The 23,907-nt window shown below is 45.6% G+C and overlaps 1 protein-coding gene across 1 annotated transcript; it reads left to right on the top strand.

Moving 5' to 3' along the window:
• The first annotated feature begins 3,942 nt into the window (after nucleotides 1-3,942).
• LOC104573514 (dual specificity testis-specific protein kinase 1-like) lies at nucleotides 3,943-16,569 on the top strand. Its single transcript, XM_010220716.2, has 8 exons — nucleotides 3,943-4,137; nucleotides 8,303-8,424; nucleotides 8,566-8,614; nucleotides 9,212-9,361; nucleotides 11,792-11,965; nucleotides 12,574-12,657; nucleotides 14,043-14,129; nucleotides 16,180-16,569. Exons 1-8 carry the CDS (start codon nucleotides 3,952-3,954, stop codon nucleotides 16,279-16,281), a joined length of 954 nt encoding a protein of 317 aa, XP_010219018.1. The 5' UTR covers nucleotides 3,943-3,951; the 3' UTR covers nucleotides 16,282-16,569.
• The last annotated feature ends 7,338 nt before the right edge of the window (nucleotides 16,570-23,907 follow it).

Below are 23,907 nucleotides of genomic sequence, written 5' to 3'. Positions count from 1 at the left end.
AGCCCTTGCTGGCCATGCTCTTCTAGCAAAGATGTTTTGAGTATAGCACGGTTGCTCTCACAGATCTTTTTTGCATGGCACGTTAATAAGCACCAGATAGCGATAGCTTTTGCATACTGCTCCCCTGAGCAAGGCTCAAGCCACTTGGCTTCCCCATCCAGGACAATCTCTGTGAATAATCCACCTTCCCAGTTATGGGCAGAGGTGTCTTTGCAGAAGAAGCAAAGTGTCTTTGGGGAGAAGAGTATTTCTTTCCTCAAAATAAGAAGAAAAGTCAAGAAAAGTCCTAGGAAACATGGCAAAGGAGGAGAATTGGGTTTCTGGCAGGTGAAGGGAGGAAGAGTCCATTCCAACCTTCTTTTTTTTTTAAAAAAATTATTTATTAATTTTTATTTCAGCTGCTTACCTTAACCCCAGGAGGAGCTGGGAGGTGCCTATTGGTTACCCTGCATATGGGGACTTCCTTGCTCAGGCTGGCAGCTGCAGAAGGCTTGGGGATGTGGGAAGGTTGGCCACAGAGTGGGAAGGAGGCTGCAGAACCAAGGCCTCCCCCTGCGTTTCCTCCTTCCCTGCAGAAGTGTCAGCCTCCAAGGCAAAGAGCAACTCTTCTGCCGCGGTGGGGCAGCCTGACATGGCTGGACTGAGACAATCACTTTGGCACTGGCTTCGGCATCTCTTCCTGCAGCCAAGTCTGTTCCTCCTGCATGGACTGAATTCCAGCAGGGGATAGCTGGAAGCACCAAGGATACAGACAGCTGCTTCAAGTGCTTTGCTTGCTCATGCAAAAGCATAGCTTTGGATGCTGCAAGCCTCCATGGTGACGTGAGGATGTGCTTTGCCCTGATGCCCTCCCTCGTGTTGCCTGCAGGCTTTTTTCCCTGAGACTCCTCTGAGTGCTTCTCCCACCCTCTCCCCCTCCTTCCCCAGATCCTAGGGAGCCTTCAAATAAATCCTGGCATTTCAAAAGGCCATTTTCTCCCCCAGCCTACATGGCATTTTCTCCCCCAGCCTCATGTCAGCACTAATCTGGGGACAAACAGTCGCGTTTATAAAAAGAAAAGAAAGAGTCGGCTCCCACTCTTGCAGCATAATGCAAGGGGCCGTTTCCAGCATGCTGAGGATACTGACGGAATTCTTTCGTGGACAAAGAGGTAATTGACGAACTGGGTCAGGCCGGGAAGGGATGGTACATGGGAAAAGCTCAGAACAGAGAGGCCTCTGAAAAGAAAGCAGTTCCTTGAGGAAGGGGCACCCCCCTGGCAGCCAGCCTTGCCCTGAGGGGACCTGTCGTGGTGGTGCTCCGTGATCCTGGAGGCAGGACAAGCTCTGGTGAGGCTGGTGGAAGAGAGGAGCACCTGCAGATGTGCTGGTCTATGGAGCAAAAGCTCTTCCCCCACCCCCTCTTTGTTTTTGTTTTTGCTAAAGCCTGCTAATGTTGAGGGAAGCACTTTCAGAGCCTTCCGAAGAAGTGCCGGTGTGTTTAGTAGTCAGAGCAGCAGCTAGAGGGCCCCAGCTCTGCTAGTGAATGACCAGTGCTCCAGAGTAAGCTTGTGCCTTGCTCCATGACTTTTTGCAGCCGCAGGAGAGAACAACCCTCTATGACCCAGGACTGAGGAGGGAACTGGGTAAGCCTGGAGAATGCATCTCCTTTGATACTGGGAGGCCTCGCCGATCCTCAGGATGACTCTGTGCCATTCGTTGGTGGTTTGGGTTCTGCAGGATCCATCAGGCCCTGTCAGCATCTCTGTGTGCTGGCCAGGTGTGTCAGAAATGGAGGACAGCTGCTACATTTCATTGCCTCACTGTACAGCACTGCTCGCTGTCCCCTCTCATGCCTCATGACACTCAACAGTGTCCACAGCCTTAGGCTAAAAAAAAGTCCCTTGCTCCCCCCAGCCATCGCCAGGTGCCAGTGCCTTGCCTGTTTCACCCCTGCCCCAAGCCCTGCAAAAATAGTTCCATTTTACATGTTAGAGAAACAGCTGCTTGTGAGGTCTGAATGACATTTCAGTGGTCCCATCCAGAGCAAGGTGGCCTTAGCAGGGTCGAATGTGATTGTTTCATCAGATTGATTCTGCCCCTTGCTTCTGTGCAAGCCTCTTCTTGGCATCAATGTATTGCAGAGTGCTTAGGCTTGAGCTGTATGAGGTGGGGACTGACATTGGCTTCTTTCAGTGCTAGCTCTCAGGAGCAGCGACCTTCCTAAGAAAAAGCCCTAGGAGATCCCTGCAGCTGTATGCCATTGAAGGAGGTTCATCACACTTGTGTCCATGAGTCAGAGCTGGTTTAAATCTCTGTCCCTGTTACCTCTTTCATCCTCTCTGCCTGATTTAAGTGCACACTACCACTTTTTGGGCTCCCTGGCTGGTAGACACGAGACCTTCCCTATTCATGAGCAGTTCCTTAGCCTCATTCCAGTAGATGTTTGCCATGAAATCAAGTAGGAGACAATTTGTCCTGTTGGTTTTGATGGGACTGGGTTTCTGCAGTCCATGGGGGAATAGTCTGGTGTTGGAAGCTTTGGCACCTACCTGCTTTCTGAAATTTTGCTCGATTCCTCTGCTTTGCAGCTCCCTGAGTTACTGCCTGGATCTTTCTTTCTGTTCATGTTGGGAATTGGAGGAGATACTCACTTTGGCGGACTATGGGTGGAGGAGGCTGCTACTGCAAGTGTTTTATGTGTGTGTCAGTGTAGATTTTGCCTAGCCATGTATCAGCAATGAAACCCTAAAGTAATCCAGCAGATCAAGGAATGCTGATACAGCTCTGTTCAGTGCAATATCTATGACCGGAATTTAGGAAGGTAGCACTTTGCTTCAGCTGGAGACTCTGAAAAATTACACTTCTGTTGGCTGTCTTATCATTTGGTTACAGTTTGGCAAAACAGCAGTTGCAAATACTATTAGTGGCAGACTATAAAGACTAGGTGAGATCTTGGAGCACAGCAATCTGATATATCTATGAACACCTACTTTTAGTGAAAACAGTTCTGACAGCTTTGTAGCAGACAAATGATTGTTTAAAGTTACCCAGAAGAAAGTGCATGATTCAGTCCTCGGTCGGGCAAAGTGTCAGAAGTCCCTTTTCTACTCCCTCTGGCTTTACTTTGCCTGTGTCTTTGGAAATAACTGAAAGCAAGTGGTGTGTTAGAGGTGGGGACATGGCATAAAGCCTTGGAAGAGTGTGAATTTGATGCTGTAAAAAGCAAAAATAGGAATGGAAAAAGGGGTTTGTAGAAGAAACCATGAGAATCAGAACAGTGAAAAAGGAAGATAATTTTGAAGAGAGAGTTGGAGGGCTGGAGACAGATTCAGGATGGGAAGAAAAGAAGAATATGTTGAAATGCAGCGTTAAAGAGGGATGCTGGGCATTTCCTTGCTGAGGGATTTTTGCGGGGCTTTTAACAGACAGAAAGCACCTGCTAGCCTGAATAAGGCTAGCACACTCAAAGCCCCCACCCTCTGCCTGCAATGGTGGCTAAGTCCTGCCTTGAGCTCTGGGCTAACCGTTGTGCTTTAGTATGTGCTGAGTGACCTTTATTAAAAGTCCAGTTTAGACAAGATCAATTTTAGTCCAACATAAACAAGCTGAACAAGGCAAACTTTTCCTGGGATCTTGAAACGTGTTGAAAATGATGCATCCTATCCATCTTGGACCCTTAAAAGGTATAAGTGAACCTGTGGTAGCTTGACATCTTTAAATCCTAAAGAAGTTCAGATAAAATCTGCATAAAGCAATTCTAAGCCCAAGGTGATTTATCAGAGAGAAGGCCAATGCTTCTAGCACAACATGTGGCTCTGGGTACTTAATGGCTGAGCAGTGGCTTGAATCCTCTCCTATCACTCCTGAAGCTTCATCCAGATCAGCTATCTAGTGCAGTTATGTGTTTGACATGTGAGTGCTGCTTTTGGCTTATTGTAAAATATGCTGTGTTTTAGCTGCTGCCCCACGATGTGCGAGACAGGGCTGATCACACCGGAGCCCTCTAGCCCCATCCAGTACTATGGCGAATCATCTGATACCTACTACCACGTTGACCGCTGGCAGAGGCTCCGCACGGCTGTCAGGAAACTGGAGTTCTGGGAAAACTTCAACGCTGAGATAATAGGTAGTGGCTTCTTCTCCAAGGTCTACAAGGTAAAAGTGTTCTGGGTGACCCATTATAGTAAGGGGCAGTTGCCCTGACATGCAAACAGCCCTTGACCTGTGTGGGAGCAACATAGTAGTTGGCCACATGTCTTTATAGACAGTGCCTCATCTCAGGAACCCATCATACAGCCTGTTTCTTGTTTTCCTCCCTCCCTGCTCACCCTGACAAGTTTTTTGGGATAGGAGAGGGGATGTACATACCCAGCATATCTCCTTCAGTGTGCATCTTCTTTCTGTTAGGAGTCTTGAAGGATTTTATCCTCCTTTCAAAGAAAAAGGAGAAAGGGGAGGACCTGGCTGAGCAGTGTTCATTGATACTGTGATCTACCAATACAACAGGCTTGTCAGAGAGCTAACTATGGATACTGGGTAACCCCAGGATGAGCTGAGAGTCTCCATACATTCTCCCTCCAGTAACTACTTTCCCCACCTACACAGTGTGCTGTTGCCATTGCTTTCTCTTTCTTTTATCTAGCAGATTTTCATAGTAACAGTTGCTGTTTCCTCTGCATGTGACATTTGAATCCTGCCCTGGCAATGAATGAGATAACAGTAGTAGGCAGGTTGGAGGCACAGATCATGAATGGAAGTGAAATAAGATTTTGAAAGAGATGGAAAAAAAGTCATGAGAAATAAAAAGGGGGCTTGAAGGGAATGTTACAGGTCAAAAAGGTCAAAAGACAGTGGAGAAGGATTTGGGATTGTCTTTTGTGGGGACTTGACATTTGTCTGTAACCAAGTGCTCAGTTTACTTGTGTTCTTCTTAGGTCAGCCAGACTCCTTTGGACTTTCAGCCCTGATTAGCAGCATTCCTGCTGCATAGCATCACCCGTGATGGTCCTTGGGAGGTTTTTGCTAATGGATGTCTTTCAAAGAGCTCCTATAGGGAGGACAGAGCCTCCCCAAAGCCACGTTTATGATTCTGACACTCAAACACTGCTAGTTGCTTTTGTCATCCCTTGTCCTTCAGTTAAGCTCACATTCAGTGGTCTTTCTATGTAGGTTGAGTAAGGAAAAAAGGTTCACTTTTTGTGACTAGGAAACAAGCAACTTGGGCAGGACAATGTCAGTGAATGATGTATTGCATGAGCTGGGTATAAGGTACTGCTCCTTCTTCTCTGCCTTGGCTTTCTGATGTAAAATAATTCACGTATAAGTTTCTCTTGGAGAAAACTGTCAGCGAAACTTCATGGTGTGTAGGGATCTGAAATGCTGGAAAGCAGAAGAGGAATGCAAAGTTAATCCCCTTTTTTTTTTTCTGGAACTGGTTTAAAGCACTGGTCAAGAGGAACTTTTCCTGTGGCTCTCCCACTCTGTCATTGTGCAGCTTTGAAGTGTCAGATTTTCTTCTTTCACAAAGACAACTTTAATTTTCTCCTTATCTTTCTTATCTATTCTTTCTTCTTCTCATCTATTCTTTCTACTCCATCTTAGAAGTTTGTTCTCAAATTCAAGGTAAGGGTCTTCATGGAGAGTGAGTCTGATAGTTTCAGAGCAGGAATTAATCTCCTGCATCTAAGCTAATAACGGAAGAAACTGACAGAAGACTAGGACTGGGTTAAAAATTAATAAAGCAAAGAGACATATGCCACAGAATGGTACTGGCTAGCATTACAAGACTGTTTCATTATCCAGATTATGGTGCCTGCAATGAGTTGCTGCTGGAGAGGAAGAAGTCAACAAATTTAAAATGAATAATGAGGGAAAAGACATGAGCTGATGAAGTTCTCTGTCAACACTTGACAGCACAAACTTTGTGTGCAATTCAGAACAATGCTACGTGAAATCTGATTCCTAGGGGCACAGAATGTGTTCTCCAGTTTGGAAAACAAAAAAAACAAACAACAACAAAAAAAGACAACCAAAAAAAACACTTTCCAACTTTGCACCTTTTGAGGTGACATATTGTGCCTAGAGAGACCTGAAGGGTTTGGTACCACAATACATTTGACATGGGTAAGGGGCAGGGAACAGGGAAGAAGAATATGGGATCACTCTCTGCTGGGGGTCACATCTGTAGAGGAAATGATGGGTGTTGCTGTTGCATCTAGTACCTAGTGAAGGTAGGACTGGTCTCGTGGGCTTGACAGCATCTCTCTGCTTCATTTTTCAAGTGCAAGTTTACTCCTTCCTCACTGCGCTGCTGCACAGAGCTACCGGACAGACCTTTTTTCCCCGGTTGTTTAGTCATCCCATATGCAATTCTTACCCAAATCAAAGCATAGAACCCAAGTCAGGAACTTGGAAAAAGCTTGAATAGATCTACCCTCTTTTTGCGTTTCGCTGTTCATTTCATCTGTCTCCTTTCCCTTTGCCCATCTCTCCCACCACTGTTTGAGTGGCATCCTTGTTTTTTGGTCATGTCTTCTGTTTTGCTGCGTTTAGACTAGACTGGACTTTTCATTGCCGTGGGTGCTCCCTGCGGATAGATACTCCTCCAACACCCAGGCACTGCATCTACCTGGAAAACACGAGCTTAAATGGAAACTCAGTGCAGATCTCTACCATAGTTTGTGCAGAGCTAATAAGTCTTATTAGAACTGAATATTAGCTCTTCTTAAAGCTTCTCAAGCTTCCGGATTGCTTTTGCTTGTTGTACTCTGTCTTGGGCATAAGGACACACAACCTTAGGACAGAGATGCTTGATAGCATCACAGTTACAATTAATAATCACTTTGATCTGATTAGCGACTCAAGCTCTGTGGTTGTGAAGTCCCATTAGGTGATCCTGTTGGGACTCTGGATTCTTTATGACCCATTTGAATACAGAAGCAATGTTTTTCCAGCGATAAGTATCAACTATCAGGTTGCATTCCTTCAGGAAGGAAGCAGCAGTTCATGTTGCTCCCAGGACAGTTTGTTTTGTGACTCTGGTTATAGTGAGGCTTTCTCTTTTTCTAGCCCAGCTGAGTCTTACATGCAGTTCTTTGTTCTCCTCAGTGATCCTGGTAACCTTATCCATAAGTAGCCTGCATGGAGAGCAGTGGGCACAAGCTTTGGTGATGACAGCAATGCTCTTAAGACAGCTCAAGTTGTGTTTAATCTATTTGGATCATAAAATAAATAGGAAAAAAAAAAGAAAAAAAAAAGTTGGGTTAAACATGCATCTTCTCTGTTTTCCTTGAGAGAGTTGTCAGGACATCGGTCTCGCCCGTGCCTGGGCTCTCCTTAAAGCAAACTGAGTTAACTGAGAATGGAAATGCCAAAAGTATCATATTGGCTTAATGTGGACTGGAAACTGCTGTGTGGATCTTCAACCCAGATGTCATGAACAGCAGTGCTGAGACCCTGCATGGTCCTGTTGGGGATGAGCGTCACAAAATCCTTGTATGTCCAGCAGCCCTCATCAAACCCCCATGTCCAGTACTGCCCTATCCTTAATACCTCCAATGCAGACAGAGGATTTCCTCCCCAAAATGCCTGCTTCCATCTGCTACATGTTTTAACATGGGCAACATGTTTTTGCTTTCTGTCCTTTGGCTTCCAGTATCCTTGCCAGAAGGAAGTTGTGGGAATGAAATAGGTCTTTTAATCCATAGCAGATTTTCAGGTTAATATAAGGCTGGGAAGACTAGATTTGGATCTTCCATTTTAGGATGTGGAGGAGAAGTGTTCTAGGTCAGCACTTCCTTCACTGCGTTTGTGCAGCAGATGCTGGGTGCAGAGGGCAACTGGTCATGGGAAGGGGCCCAGGAGTCTACAAGGAAAAGAATCATGGCCAGCAGCCCCATGCACTGATCAGATCCAGGCAGGAAGGGGTCCAGGAGGGCTGGGAAGAAGGGTTTATGACAAAGAGACAGGCTGTGTTTGGGAAGGAACACTGAATGGAGGGCACTGGGAGAAAAAGGACATCTCTGCAGTACCTCAGTGTAGGTATAAGAACTGCTCTGGCCTAAGTTTCACTCAGATTTTGGCTGGGGATGAGAGTTGTGATATGCTGGAGCAGGAGGGGCCTGGCTGCTCCCAGGCAGGCAACACTGCAGTGCAGCTCGAGTGGAAGGGCCAGTACCTTGCAGTAGTACGAATGACTCTGCAAAGGTCCTGGCAACAGGGAAATGTGATCTGGGTCTTTGGCTGGGAAGGGGTGCCATTTTCAAAGTTGCTAACAGACTTCTGGGAGCTAAGAGATGGCCCACTCCAAACTTGGCTCTAGGTGACCCAGGCTGCCACTTGCAAAGTGATGGTGGTGAAGATCTACAAGAATGACGTGGACCAGGAGGTGATTATCCGTGAGATCAGCCTGCTGCAGAAGCTGTCCCACCCCAATATTGTCAGGTGAGCACATCACCCGGCCCTGAGTGGAGGGGTCGGGTAGGGACTCAAGTGTGCCTCAGTGTCTCTAAGGCAATTCTGTGACAAGGAGTTGAATTGAACCCTAATGTCTTGCTTTTTTTCTGGTGTGTCCTTCTGCCTTAGGTACCTCGGGATATGCGTGAAGGATGACAAGCTATACCCCATTCTGGAGGTAAAGTTTTCTGCTTGTAAGTGTGCTGCGGGCAGGCAAGAGCCTTTCAGTTCTTTGCCAGGGAGGATAGTAGATAACCTGAAATGCGCATCTGGGCTTCTGCCACACCTTGGTCTGTAAATGATTCTGGTCTAGCAGGATTTCTTGGTACTTGCACAGGCTTTTGGTCCTCTCTCATCCACAACTGCTCACAGCTAGAGTGAAGCACAGTTACTGCAGTGCCAAGAGGTTCAGGCATAATAGCCAAGAGATGTCTCACATTGGCCCAGTGCCACCAGAAAGCCAGAATGGGCCATCCCGGGGGTGAGTAGAGGAGCCAGGAGATGGAAGGGATGGAGTAGAAAACAAGGAGACACAGGCTAGCAGGCACAGACATAAGATGGCTCTGGCATGGTGGTGTAGCCTAAAGTAAAAGCCTAAATGGTGCCTAAAAAAAAAAAGAGTTGAAGTAGTGAGAGCACAGCATAGCACACATCTCACTGCAGGTGAGACCAAAAGTGGAGTTCCCTGTTCTGGTGATTATTTTACATCTAGGCTCCAGGAGTGCCTGGGACCAGCTCCAGAGCCTCCCATTTTTTTTTTTTCTTCTGTTCACAGTATGTGAATGGAGGATGCCTGGAGGAGCTCCTGGCTAGCAAAGACATCGCTTTGACCTGGAAGGAGAAAGTGGACTTAGCTTCCGATATCACTAGAGGCATGATCTACCTGCACTCCAAGAACATCTACCACCGGGATCTCAACTCCAAGGTACGCAGCTGGAAAGGGGATGTTTCCCCTGAGCTGCTGAAGGCAGGCTGAGTCAAGGGAATTAGGACTTAGTGGCTGTAACCAGTAGGCCTCAGGCCTCATGTTGATCCTCTGTTCTGTGTTAGCCTGGCAGGGAAGCTTGAAAAATCCTTTAATTTCAGTGCATTCACCACATGTCAAGCAGGAAACCCAGGAAAAGATAAAAATATATTCCTCCTAGTGTGGCTGCTGTCAGAAAAGGAAGTAAGTGGAAACGTGCTCAGGATTGCACATGGTTTTCTCTACCTACAGTTGCAAGATAAGCTCTGCACAAATTACAGTTTTCTTTTCCTGCTCACAGCAAGTAGGAAGCTGCTGTTAGTAGAAAGCTGGTTATGAGCACTGTGAGCAAGCTTTGTGTGGGATAGTGTGCTGTCTGCATTCAGAGCAACACTGCCGCCCTGAGGACATGTCTCCTTCCTCACGTGGTGGGAGATTGCACATCCTATATCTTTACACTTCAGTCCACACATATAGGTTAATGACCTCCTCAGCAATTTCACACTTTGTCAGCATGCACCCAGTGAAGACTGCTTTCTGAAGACAGGCCAGTGGCTTTGGGTGTAATGCAGAGGCACATCATGTTTCTGGCATATTGACCTTCTGTCTGTAAGGCTTGCCTTCCTCTGCCTGGACATGTGGCAGTTGGATTGTGGCAGGTAGAATGGTGAGTCTTTATGACTCTCAGGTGTATTCGTAGGCATAGTCTGTGATGTGGCTGTTGCTTTCCCACTGATGTGGATGTAGCAACATGATGGGGCAGTGCCTTGTTGTTGATCACTCTTGGGCAAAACTTACGCTTGGACTCTTCAGGTGCATCTCCAGCATGTCTACAATATCAGAGAGAGAGGGTTGCATGTGAGTTTGGGGGCTGACCACCAGCCTGGACCATATCTGAGTAATTTGAACCCAGAGGCTGGCCTGATCATTTACGGAAATGAAGTTTGCAAGTCATTGCAGTTGATGATGTGTGATTAGTGGTGTATCTCTTACAGGCTCTTCCTGTCAGTGCTCTGTGAGCTTTTTAAAGGAAACTTGAAATATTGATGAAGTAGTGGCCAAACCAGTCAAGCATTACAGTCTTGAGACATCAGCACAGGAAGCAAACCTGCTTTTTTAATCTCTCAGCTGTTTGCTTGCTCAGGTATTGACCATGAAATCATGAACATGAGCTGAAAACTAGGTAATCACCTGGTTCATTCTGACCACAGGTCTCTTGGCCAGTGTGCCAAGCTATTTGAGATATAATTTCTTATTTGGTAATGATGAGCTCAGGAGCTTTCCAGATCTTCCTGTGGAAAGTCGATGAGTGTCTGAGGTTACTGCCTGTCCATTGTGTCTATTCAAGGTAGTACTTGAGCCATGAAGAATTTTATCCTCCCCCAGGAATCTTGGGCTTTCCTGTAATGATGGTGTCTAAAAAGATATGAGAGGGATAAGTATATGTATTCACTTGAAATCTGGTTGTTAGTGAGAGCTACCTGGAGAGTCTCTTTGTTGTTTGTGTTAACTCTTTTAGAGAAGATGCTAAGGAGGAAACCCTAAAGAACTGAACAGGCTGAAACCACTAGCATTTTCAAGAAACCTTGAGAGAGTTCTATAGAAATTGTTCCATAAAGAAACCAGCTAGTGTACGACTGAAGAGTAAATCATCTTTATGTGTTGTTTGGTTGAAACTGATTTGTCTTGAGACTATACCTGATCTATAATAAACATATTCTCCACTTGAGAATACTTTTGCTTTGTACTTGGCAGGAATGTGCAGGGCACTGCAAAACACTGCTGAGAACCTAGAAAGGTAACAACCATCATTTAAGGAACATATAACCCTGCTCAGTAAGAAAGGTTGTGGCTATAATCCTGCATACTTTTGGTTGAGCAGTGAGCAAGGCTGAAGTACCGACTTCTGGATCTGTTTCAGATAAAAGGATGTGGAAAATCATGTCCTTGTCGAGCAACTTTGCAGATTTCAATCCAGGTTTCTTAGGACCAAGGTTAGTGCTTTGATTCAGCAGGGAGCTGAAGGTGCTGTGGTGATGAATGAGCAAAGGTCTTCATGTAATGAGGGCTCTTGCCAGAGCCCAGGCATGGAATGGGTGGTGAACCAGAAGTCTTCCATGGATACAGGATGAAGAACAGTTCATTCAAACTGATTTTTAAACATCAAATCGTTCCAGATGGAATTGATTCAGGTCTAGCATCTGCTCCATGCGCATTAGTATGTCCTGCCAGGATGATGAAGGTATCTGACAAGGAGAGAACCTGTAACAGTTAGGTGAGGCTGAGTGCTGGTGAAGCACCATATGGTAAAATTGCCAGACTCTTACTTGCCTAGGCATTTCATGCTATGTCCTGGGCATCTCATGCTATGTCCTCTTGGGCTGCTTCCAGAACTGTCTCATTCGAGTAACTCCACGGGGCCGTGAAGCCTTGGTGACTGACTTTGGGCTGGCCAGGGAGGTGGTGGAGCTGCCCGTGAAGAACGTGGAGAGGAAGTTGTCTCTGGTGGGCTCTGCTTTCTGGATGGCTCCTGAAATGCTACGGGGAGAGCCCTATGACCGGAAGGTATGCTACTGCTTCCCAGCTCCTTGTTTATCCTCAGAGCTCCTGGGCAGGCACAGGGAATGTCTCCTTTGCTTGTTGGTGACATATCTCAACAGCAAGAAAACCTTTTCCTCATTACCTGGGTAACTTTGTTCTTGTACCTAGACCTTTGCTTGATAATGCTCTGTTTAGACTTGAAAGTTGCTTATGTGGCCTTGCTAAGTTACTCTTAGACTCTTAAGCTCTCAGTGGAATGGATTCCTGCTTTGGACAAAGACAGTGAAGTGTCTCCAAGGAAGATGGCTGAGGAGTTACAGCCCAGTTAAACTATTGTAAGCGACTTATGGGGCATGCAGAGCTATGATTGAAGTGCCAGCTACGTTGAATATGTTGAACAAGGGAATGGTAGCACTTTTTCCGGAGAAGGAACCGAACCCAAGTGGGGTTATATGTTTCTCGATGGGTTCAGAAACCCAGCAGTTCAGCTCTGTAAGAGCTTCCCCCCCATCTCCAAAAGACCTTTGATGGATTTTGCATGACTAATAGGAGAACCGTATATTAGTCTTACTTTTTCTGATGCTTTACTTCTGTGCACACCTAAATGCACCTCTCTGCAATCCCCGCTGCAGGTGGATGTGTTCTCCTTTGGCATTGTCCTTTGTGAAATCCTGGGTAGGATACCTGCTGACCCTGAAGTGCTTCCCAGAACTCAGGTAAGGACTTCTGGAACCAAATTTAACAACCCTTTCTCCATTGTAGTGCATTGTGGCTTCTCACTGGACAGTATGGTCTTGAAACCAGGGTAGTCAAATGGTGTAATGCTGGATCTTTATGTGTATATACACACACAGATGTACAAGCTCTGGTTTCCTTCTAGAATTTTTTTGACTGAGAAATCTTATTTAGTCAAAAGTGGCTTATTTAGGCAAGAGTGATCATGCACAGTTTCAGTGCTTTTGTTAGATAAATCACTTGAGATAAAATATTTTTATTAAAAACTTTCATATGGAATATTTAATTCAGCTATGACATGCCAGCTTTTACGCTGAAGTGGCAAATTAAATAAAACCGTCATGACGAACCTGTATTTTGAAATGAACTATGTTGAAATTAATAGGTAGTTCATGTGAAAACAGTGGAGTTCTCTAGAAAACATGGTCTTTTATTTTAACATTTGCAACATTTCCCTCCCACAAAGTATTATGCTCCTTTATTTTGTTCCTGAACAAGGGTGAAAAATCCAGCAGAAAAATACTTTCTTTCTAAACAAACTTGTTGGAACAAAACAAAGAATCTGTAGTGAACGGGGATTATTCCATGTTTCTATGAGACTGAACAGAAACTAGAGCTCCATCTGTGTTCACAAGAGGAATGAAAATTATGTGTGAGGGAGTGTGAAGGGGTGAAGCTGTAGTTATGGAAACAGCTGGCCCAATCCCACGCAGTTCTTAGTTCTTGCTGGATAATCACCTTATCCTCAGTTCATGACGTCAGCCTTCACTGCTCAGCACCTTACCTATTGCTGGTTCCTCTGTAGGTGGTGTAGTATCTGTTTTCCTTTGGGAGGACACATCCTGCCCAGCAGGGAGAGCACAGGGCCAGCAGAAGGGAGCTGCAACTTCTCCCAGTTTTGATAATGCCTTACCATCTGCTCACTCCTAGCAGGGCTAATGGTCCCCCATAGACCTTTGCATAGCCATTAGTGCTAGAGAGAGAGCCATCAATGGCTGTGATAGAGAACCTAAATGCTTTAATCCATGAGCATTTATGTACTGTGACACCCCGAGAAGGGTAGAAAGCTTTTAAAGAAGTTTGTAGATGAATCTCTTCTATCTTTTCATCCCTTCTCACAGTAAAACCCCTTTTTCTCTGGTAGTTTTGAGAAAAGGATGGCATTTGCAGCTAAGAGGAGGAGAAGACCCCGGGGGAGGTCTGTCTCAAGAAGCAAAAGGAATTGTGGGACAGAGAAAGGTTTAAGACTGCACCAGCCTACTTCTCTCCTCCTCTTGCAGAAGCTCAAGCCCTGGTCCCATGTAGCTGCGACTAATTCCCCTCTGCCAGACCAGTTACTGATCCATGTTCTTCCCATTTCCTACAGGATTATGGCTTGGATGTCACTGCCTTTCAAGGGATGATCAGTGAATGCCCCAAGCAAGTAATGGACCTTGCTGCTTGCTGCTGTCGGGTAAGATTCTTACTGCTTTCTTTCTTTTTCTTTCTTTTTTCTCTTTTTTCCCCCCATAAGATAACTGAGCTTATAACACACTAGTATAATAGAGCCTAAAATTCCCATGATCCATCCCAGGCTCAAAACTGCTCTTCTCAGTGGCAGCACACAGAGCTCTGCTCCCTGGGCTGTGGCACTAGATTTAGGATTAGCTCCTGACATTCTCCATTTGCAGCATTAAAGGCAGCCCAAAATGTCCCAAAGCCTTACACATCAACACCAGGGTGTTGCAAGGTGTCCATTTCCTCTATAGTCAAGGAAGAGGTGATGGCTGACACTCTCTGGAGGATGCCAGCTTGCTGCTACCTGCCCTACTGATACCATCAGATCATGTTTCTCCAACCTTTCTTGTTTTGACATAGAAGGTAATGGCGAAAGCTGGAGAGCCTCACCGTGCTGGCCAAAACCTCAGGGGCAAAGCAGAAATAAAGCAAACATTCAAGTTAAATCTTTTAAAGGTGACAGCCTGGCAGAAAGTGGAGAAGCTAGGTGATTATAATGCAACTAATTTCTAGGTGCTTGTGACACCTAATGGAAGAGAATTCTAAGGACATACAAATAACTTAAACTGAACAGAGGTGTGGTTCATGTCAGGAAATGGCTTAGATTTGAATATATTGAGCTCTTGTAACTCTGAAAGGCAATTTTAGAGCACAAGTTGATCTAATATCTGGCTTCTGCCAGAAATAGCCCGCAGGTCTGTTATTTTCTGTGCTTGCATAGTGGACAGGTACAAGGAGTGACCTCCTGGGCTCCCTCCTCCTCATGTGGCTCCTTGGACTGCCCCACTGTGGGTTGAGCAGATAGCGTGGTAAGGACAAGGGAAGCCTCAGGAAGGCATGGTGAGAGCAAGAACTATGACTGTTATGGTTGTAGTGGTAAGGTACTGTGCCCTGGGCCGGGTCCCCACCCGCATGTAAGGAGTTGAGGTTGTCTCTTGCTAGATATGAGATGTGGTCTCTGCTGTAAGAGATTGAGGGGGACCTGCTTTCTCTGTAGTTCAAGAGGAAATGGGATGAACCACCTCTTTGAGGATTTCAGCATTCTCTAATGGAACTGGGACAGCTGGAGCATCACAACCCACAGAGACTGAGCTATATCTGGGAAACAAGACAGATTCTGAATAGTCTGTCCAGGAACTTCTAGAAAGGATCCAGCTTAGAGCGACAAAGATGATTAAGGGACTGGAGCATCTATCTTATGAGGAAAGACTGAGTGAGCCGGGCCTGTTTAGCCTAGAGAAGAGAAGACTGAGAGGGGATCTTATCAATATATACAAGTACCTGAGGGGAGAGTGTAGGGAGGATGGGGCCAAGCTCTTCTCAGTGGTGGCCAGTGACAGGACAAGGGGTAATGAGTACGTCTTGAAACACAGGAAGTTTCACCTCCATGTGAAGAAGAACTTCTTTCCTGTGAGGATGACAGAGCCCTGGAACAGGCTGCCCAGAGAGGCTGTGGAATCTCCTTCTCTGGAGATCTTCCAAACGCACCTGGCTGTGACCCTGTGCCATGTGTTCTAGGTGTCCCTGTGGAGCAGGAGGTTAGACTAGATGATCCCTAGAGGTCCCTTGCAACCTCAACCATTCTGTGATTCTGTGATAGTGAAAAAGCTGGAGGGACAAGGCATCTCCCTTCTGATGCCACCCTCAAATCTTTCCCCCTCATAACTTCTGGCCCTAAACATTTCAAATGTGATTTGAGGTTGACATTTCTCACACCTTGTTGTTGATGGTGGAAAGCATGCTAGGCCTAGATTGGGCTGTTTCTCAGCAACCCTCCTGCAGACTGCCTTTGCTTCCTCCATCCCATAATGTGGGGTCTGTCATACAGCCAGCAGCCTGGATCTTGACCGTCATGCAGTGATACTAGAAGGCTCCCCTGCTGTGTGTATGTTCCAGGCCTTCACTGATGGCTGAATGAGTATTGCTGCCCAGCCTTGAGTGCCCCAGGAGAACTGCTACACAATGCCCACTACCTGTCTTCTACAGCTGTTGCCATCTTCTTTCAGGTGGAAGCATTTAAGAGACCGTCCTTCTCTGAAATCCTGGAGGAGCTGGAAGATGTTGCAGAGAGCCTGGAGCCTAGGAAGGACAATCAGCTTTCGGGCTGACCTGCCGCTTCCTGTGAAGCCTGATGGAGTATTGCACAAACTGTAAAATAACTGTTTGCAGGGTCAGGAGTGAAGAAGGAAGGTGGGAAAGGGAAGCGCTAAGTGATGCACTGGTATTTATTTAATCATAGTCTCAGTTTCTAATTTGTTGGATGTAAAACAAGGATAAAAATGGAGAAGGGACTTACTGAGAATATATTTTTCCTAGCTAAGGTTTTTAACAGATGTAATTTGGACACTGAACAGCTTTGCTTATTAAAAAAAAAAAAAAAAAAGGAAAAAAAAAAAGATCCTGAAGATCCTGGAGGGCAGGCCAGGGACCTGACTTCCCTTAAGGATGCTCTCTGAACCCCCAACAGAAACTCAGTTGTCTCCTGCTTCCCATCCCCACGTAGTCCCAGGGCCTTCCCCTTCTCTTGCTGCTCCAGCTGTTGGGAATAGCCTCCCTGGAGGCTGGAGGTCAGTGCAAAGCGAAGGAGAGGGGCTTTGGGGAGTTCAGTGAGCCCTCAGAGTTGCCTTGTAGGTAAAAGCCTTAAAACACCTAAAACAACAGCCTTGCAGGGACAGATTTTTTCTGCAGTGTTTCTAGTGGTGTGTCCTTATCAATGCGGTCTCCTGACACTGTGTGCAGAGCATGGCTGGGTGCTGAGGTGCCAGGCTTGGATGTTGAGGTCCTGCCAGGCTGCTCATGGGACTCTGACCTGGGACTGGTTGAGGGGTGGAGAAGGGTGTGCCTTATCAAGATACAAACTAACTAGTATCTCTTCTCAGAAAAACTTTGTCAGACTTGTGTGTCATGTAAGAGCCTTGCCTCAGCACAGTGGCAGCCTGGATTTCTTCCCACTGTCCTCACCCAGCACTCAAAGATGGATGGCTTTGCCTCACCCCTCCTCATCCCACTGCAAATGAACAGTGACAAATCTGGCAGTGACAACTTGCAAGGCCAAAACAGCTGTTTGAGCCTGTAAATATGCACGATGTCACAAAACATCTCATGGAAAGTTCTCTGCCTGGCTCAACACCCCATGGCCTCTCAGAGGAGTGGAACCCTTGAGGGCCCTAGGCCTCACACTGTTAGAAAAGGACTTTCTGTTGTCACCATGTTTTCCTCTGCAGGCTGGAGGAGAGTGCTAGGGCTGCAGGTCCAAACCAGAGGTAGGAAGAACTGTAACTAGAAATGCTCTTGCATTGCAAATTAAGGGAAAGGAGTGAACGATCTAGTCCCAACCCCCAGATCAACTGCCTGCTGGGCCATGGTTCTGAAAAACTGATGTTCTACTAGGATCATTTTTTTTTGTGGGTGTGAGTAGATGTAATGTCTGTACAGTGGTGGAGCTGTGGTTCTGTTTTTATAGATTGTAAGCTCTTGAAGCAAGGATCTTTTATCCATCCAAAAAGTGTGTGTACAGTGGAATCTTCAACTGAGCGTCTTCCTCCTGTATAGTGGTAGACCTTAATAGAGGTTCCTCACATTCTTGAAGACAAGGGTGTAGTGTCCTATGGAGCCCAGTGTCTCTGTACTGTATAAAGGACTGCTGTCAGTGTGCTACAACAGAGGCACCGGAGAAGCACACAGTGCATTTTTACTGGGGACCTGAAGGAACAAGGAGCCGATGTGAAATGCACTGAATGGCACCAGAGTGATCAGCTCAGCCAAATGTTCAGAGACCATCTGTTGATCCGACCTGCCACCCCACCAAGCTCTTGTGGTATGCTGATGTTTGTGCACAAGAAATCTTATTTTCAAGAGTAAAACTACCCAATAAATATCTTCATCCCAGCTGAATTCCTGTGAATTCCTGTACTGCTAGCTGGGAGGAGCAAAGCAAGGAGAAAATAAGATTTTTTTTTTTGGTCTGAAAAAGGGAAAGTGGTCACTTCTTGACTTGTGCCACTTTGGGACCTTCAGACCAGTGGAGTGAAATGGAGTACAGCAGTGAAAACAACACTGATATGCATGTGTATCTCCAGTCAGAATCAGCCATGACCTGTGTCACAGTACAGTATCAGAAGGAAATCACATAATTCATAGTTGGCTGCCAGAATCGAACTGACAGAGCTAATTGCAACCTCCCAAGACTCTCCAGGAAACTTTGTGCTGAGTGAGAATAATTTTTTTCTTCCATAGTGGTATAGACTTGATAATGAGGATACCAGTGATACATCCTAACACCTGAATTAAGGATAGAAAACCTTTCCCGAAGGCCATGGAAAACGGAGGATTATTGTCTACCTTGTACCAGTCCCTGGCTAGGTGAATTGCCTTCACATAGCCTTTCTCTAGCTTTCTCCATGCTGCCTAGCCTCCAGCTGGAATCTACTCTTCCTCTGCTCTTCCTGCACAAGAATAGGATAAAGGAAGACAGGCGACATACAGCTCTCTCATATGGCCTGGTGTTGGGTGAAAGTGTCTTGTCCATGGAGGCTATTTTGCAGGACTCCTTTACTGCAAGTTGTCCCCACTCAAAGACAAAGAAGACTTGGTGCTGATGTTTGAGATATTTGTCGTACCACAGATCAGCCTGATGCTTCCTCCAGCACTACCTGGCCTGATCCTGCAGAGTAACAACTGCGGGGCTGAGACACAGTAGAAATGGCATGTGGTTTGTTGGATAGTCCAGTGAAGCTTTAATATGAAGGAGGTTCTTTCAGTTTTATTTGTCTGCCCAGATGTAAGGAGTCTGCTCCTAAATTAAACAGCTCTGTGGGGATATTTTTCTTCGTACAGTGTACAGCATATTTGTCAACATGTCCTGAGTTGTGATGAGGTAGACAGTCCTTTTAAGTTGGCCAGACAGACACTGACGCCAAACAAGGTCAACAATGATGCTTTCACTGGAATTTGTGGTTATGTGGCCCTAGGTGCTGTCTTGCCATTGTTGATAAGATTAATGTGTTGGTGCCTCCTTGGTATGGAGCTGACCCCTACCATCAGCATTGCCCCCAACTTTCTTGGTCATTGTTTGATTGCTAACAGAGTTGCCAGCAACTATTCCCAGTGGGTTTTCCTCAGTGGGATGTGCAGGGTATTCTGAAAGGAGAAAGAGGTTGGTGATCTGGACACAGCTAGGCTGGACCATGTAGCCCTGGCGCCAGAAAACAAGAGTTGTTCAGTCTTCCAGTATAGATGTGGCAGGTGGGACTGGCTTTGCATGACACTTGTTCCTCCAGGTTTCATTGTGAGCAACCACAAAGTCTGGACTCAGAGCTGTTTCTTTGGGCTTCTTTTGCATCCATCTGTTCCCATGATGAGAACACATGCCAAATCTCACATAACAGAAAGACCCTAGATACTTTCATGAAGGACCTTTGGTATCCACTGCAAAGACACTTGGGACTGAGGTGAAGGGACGGAGACCCTCTGCAAGAACCATGTGGACTAGCAGCCAATGTTGAGCGCTTCCAGGGAACGGAGGCAGTATGGAAATTTGGCTGGTGTGTCTAGTAGAGCAAGGCTTTCTAAGATAGAGGAAGAGATGAGCATGGGAAAACATTGAGATCTCTATTAGCTGTGAGCCCTCACACTGGGACTGCTTTTTACAGGAAAGGCAGGGTCAAACTTGCTCACACCAATCTAGTACGAAGTTCAGGTCAGTAGCTGAATTTTGTATCTTGGAGTTCTGACTCTGAACTGAAACAACCACAATGATGGGTGGAGAGTCTGGATGACACAGATGGCTCAACTTCACCAGATCTGAACAGGAACAACCTCTTCTCTCCCCTGTTGACTCTCGTGCTCTGCAGATGCTGACAGCATGGACCAGGTCATGCTGTGTCCCATGAGCCCATGCATTTCCATGTCCTATAATATATCTTTGTTAGGTGTTTTTTTTTTTTTTTTTTAAAATGCCATTTGGGAATAAAGTTTAGTGGTTCTTTCCCACTTCAATCCTGGGTTCCTGTGTGTGTTTCATGATCCTGGGTCTACTGTGTATCACCAAAAACATGTAAATGACCATTTTCATGCTTCATTTCAGTGTAATAGATAATAGAAAGCTTTAGTTAAAGGACATTTATGGAACAGAATTAACTGTAAGAGAGTGATATCCTGACCCAATTGTCCCCCTATGGCCTTGGTTTGTAACAGGGTCAGCCAGCCTCTTAAATAACACCACTTCAGTTAGGGTGGGACAGGACTGCAACAGCAACACAAACATAGTATAGAGGGACTTAGATTCACCTATTCTATCTGAGCAGCCTCTGGTAATTCCTCAGGACCCAGCCACAGTGAAATGATTTCCCTTCCCCAGCTGCAGTTTGTTTGATGCTCTCTGACTCATATGCGCATTAATTGCTCTTCAGATGCAACCCACCCACAAGAACCTTCAGAAAATCTGAAGATCCTGTGTTCATTTTGACAGAAGGTTATAGACCACTGGGGTCTGCTACATCCAAACACAAAGTATGTGGAGGTGCTGAAGCCCAATTTTCTTAGCCCTTCACATGAGAAATCATTTGTGTTATGAGGAAAGCTATCTTTCCTTCCAAAGTCCAGTCCCTTGAAACGTTTGGGCATTTTCACATAAGACAACTTTTAAGTTCATGCCTAGAAGGAGTCTTCAGGCAGAACTTGGAGACAGAGAACGGATAGTCTTCCCATGGCTGGGAGGTTGACCTGCTGTGTCTTTCCAGCACAGTGTTTGTGTAACAAGGTGTACCCGATGCAGAAGCATGACCTGTAAGTATATTGCACAGTCCTGTACTTGCACTTTCCACAGTGCGATTATTTGGGCATCCACAGAGTCTTTGGATCAGAGCTGAACAGAAGAAAATGTAGATAAGAATGCACACAGGAATGAGGCCTCTGATGCTGATGCCATAAATAAATAAATAAATAAATAGGAAAAAAGGCAAGGCAGCTCTCATCTGTTGCTTTGTCTTTATGTCAAAGTGACATAGTACACAACCATCTGACCTCCCAGTGGTCAGTAACCACACACAGGAGTGATGGTTACTGCTCAACAACATGCTGGATCAAGGCACTAGATCACCAGTCTAGAGTGATGCTTTCAGCACATATGCCCTGGACCTGTCCATGCCCAGCCCAGAGAATTTCTGTTGCAGAGACTTCAGGTCTGTGCCACCAGAGGTGTTTAAGAATCTTCTGAGTCCTTTTGTCAGAAAGGCACCTGAAACCCAGCCAGGGGTGGCCTGTGAAACTCAGCCAGAGCTGCTGGAAATCCAGGCTCTCCTTTCACTCCTGTAGGAAAAACAATACTGTTAGTTGCTCTCTACCCTTTGTCCCAAGACCTCCCCTCTTCTATCCCTTGACATTGCTTGCTTTTCAGAACAAGACCTGGTGAGACAGTGGTGCTTGTGAATGATATGGTTTGCAACAAGTTTGCAGTCAAATGTCAAAACTGACACAAGCTGTGTTTCTCCTAGAGCTGGCTGCTCTGTCTATTGCCAGCCTAAGAAGATAGCCATAAACCTTTTGTGCAGATGAGTCCAGTTGGCCTGAGTCACATGGGAGAGGCAAGTGAGTATGGGAAGGAAGGGGAAATGCACCCAGGAAGAAAGGCAGGAAAGGAAAACCTGAGAAGGGGAAAAGTTACTGCTGGCAGAGGGTTTTACGGGTTGGTTTGGAAGCAGTTGTGACAGCTGAAGGAAACATGCCCAAGTGGTAACAAGGTAAGGGGTATTTATTTGGCCCATAATTATTACAAGTCAAGCTCTAATGTGATAAGTTGTAGTGTAGACAATGCTCAGATATAAATAAATATCTGTGAAATCACTTCCTTAGTCCTGCTGGCTACACTGTTCCTGATATAAGCCAGGAGGCCTTTGGCCTTCTTGGCTATCTGGACACCAGAAGTGTGTCTGGCTCATGTTCAGCCGGCTGTCGACCAACACCTCTAGATCCTTTTCTGCCACACAGCGCTGCAGTCACTTTGCCCCATGTGTATAGTGCTGCATGGGGTAGTTTTGAGTGAAGTGCAGGACCTGGCACTTGGCCTTGTTGAACTCATATGGTCAGCCTCAGCCTGTCACCTGTCCAGATCCCTCTGCAGAACCTTTCTACACTCAAGCAGATCAACTCTTCCGCCCAGCTTGGTGTCATCTGAAAATTTCTTGAGGGTACACTCAATCCCCTAATTCAGATCATGGATAAAGATATTAAAGAGGACTGACCCCAACACTGACCCCTGGGGAACACTGCTCATGACTAGTCAGCAGCTGGATTTAACTCCATTCACTACCACACTCTGGGTGGTGAATGGCCCGATGTCCAGCCATCTTTTTACCCAGTGAATAGTACCCCTGTCTAAGCCATGAGCTTTCAGCTTTTCCAGGAGAAGGCAGTGGGAAACTGTGTCAAACACCTTGCTGAAGTCTAAGTAAACTTTTCCAGCGGTGGCCAGAGAGAGAACAAAAGACATAGGCACAAACTGAAACACAGCAAGTTCTACCTGAATATGAAGAGAAATATCTTTCCTGTGAGAGTAACAGAGCACTGGCACAGGCTGCTCACAAAGGTTGAGGCATCTCTTTCTCTGGAGATACTCAGAACCCACCTGGATGTGATCCTGTGCAACATGCTCTAGGTGACCCTGCTTGAACAGGGGACTTGGACTAGATGATCTCCAAAAGTCCCTTCCAGTTCAACTCTCCTGTGATTCTGTTATAGCTTACCATAGAAACTACTCCACGTTTCTCAAAGGGATGTATAAGAGGTGAGTGAGCTAAGATTCACACATTCTGCTCCAGCAGAATTTACCAGATATTGAGTACATTTCCACTTTAAAACATCTGAAGTACACTTACTCTATGGGATGTTTCTTACCCTGTTATTGCTTGTCCAGTCTATTGTATTCAGATTACAATGCACTGATTTCTATTCATTACTGATTCAACAGTCAAATTTCTGTCATGAAGTTTATGGCTTCACTAATTCTGGCAGGTACATCCTAAGCAGAATCCTGGAAATTAAACCAGAGACTGGTAAGTCTTTCCCCCAGAAACAAATAAAATTACAAATCAAAAGTTTTTAAAGCCCAGATGATTTTATACCATGCTAAAAATGACTGGAGACTAAGGAAAAGTCGTATTTTCTTACTCTAAAGTAACTTACTAGCTTCAGATTAACGGTGTTTTATTTCTTTACAAAGAAAGGGGTGAGGGGTTAAACTGATTAGCTGGCTCTTTTTATAATGGAAAGTCTGTCATTTGTGAGTTTGCTTTAAAATGCAAAACCAACCCATGTTGACTTCAACTGTCATGGAATCTGGCAACCCAGGTCTCTGGAGACATCACTATCAATATTTTTTAGTGTGCCAGGGTATCTAATTATGCCACCTAATTATACCACCCAATTATGTTCAACAAAAAAGCCTTTTTAAGAGTAGACAGAGAGTTTTCTTTCTCTGCTTGATCTTTGTCAAGAAGAAAAATTATTCCAAATTAATCCACCTCTTTTTTTTTTTTTTTTCTTTTTTTTGTGTGTGTGTGTGTGCGTGTGTGTGTCTTGCCAACAGATCTCAGCTTGGAATCATCACGGCTTTACTGGAAATGCCATTTCCCTCTTCAGGAGATAGGTAAGCAAAGACAAAGCTCTGGACTTGCTGCTATTCCCTGGACAAGCATGGAGTCTATCAGCCATCTGAGAAGTGGTCCCAGTGGTATGAC

Source organism: Tinamus guttatus, unplaced genomic scaffold, assembly GCF_059628265.1.
Source record: "Tinamus guttatus ecotype Peru unplaced genomic scaffold, ASM5962826v1 Tinamus_guttatus_pri_ptg000297l, whole genome shotgun sequence".
Classification (NCBI taxonomy): Eukaryota; Metazoa; Chordata; class Aves; order Tinamiformes; family Tinamidae; genus Tinamus; species Tinamus guttatus.
The sequence above is the reverse complement of the archived record's forward strand: the minus strand, read 5'-3'. Positions and strand labels throughout refer to the sequence as shown.

Coding starts and splice junctions, on each gene's coding strand:
- LOC104573514 (XM_010220716.2), top strand. CDS start 3,952: ATGTGCGAGACAGGGCTGATCACACCGGAGCCCTCTAGCCCCATCCAG. Junction 9,362..11,791: donor ACCGGGATCTCAACTCCAAG/GTACGCAGCTGG, acceptor GGCTGCTTCCAG/AACTGTCTCATTCGAGTAAC. Junction 14,130..16,179: donor TTGCTGCTTGCTGCTGTCGG/GTAAGATTCTTA, acceptor ATCTTCTTTCAG/GTGGAAGCATTTAAGAGACC.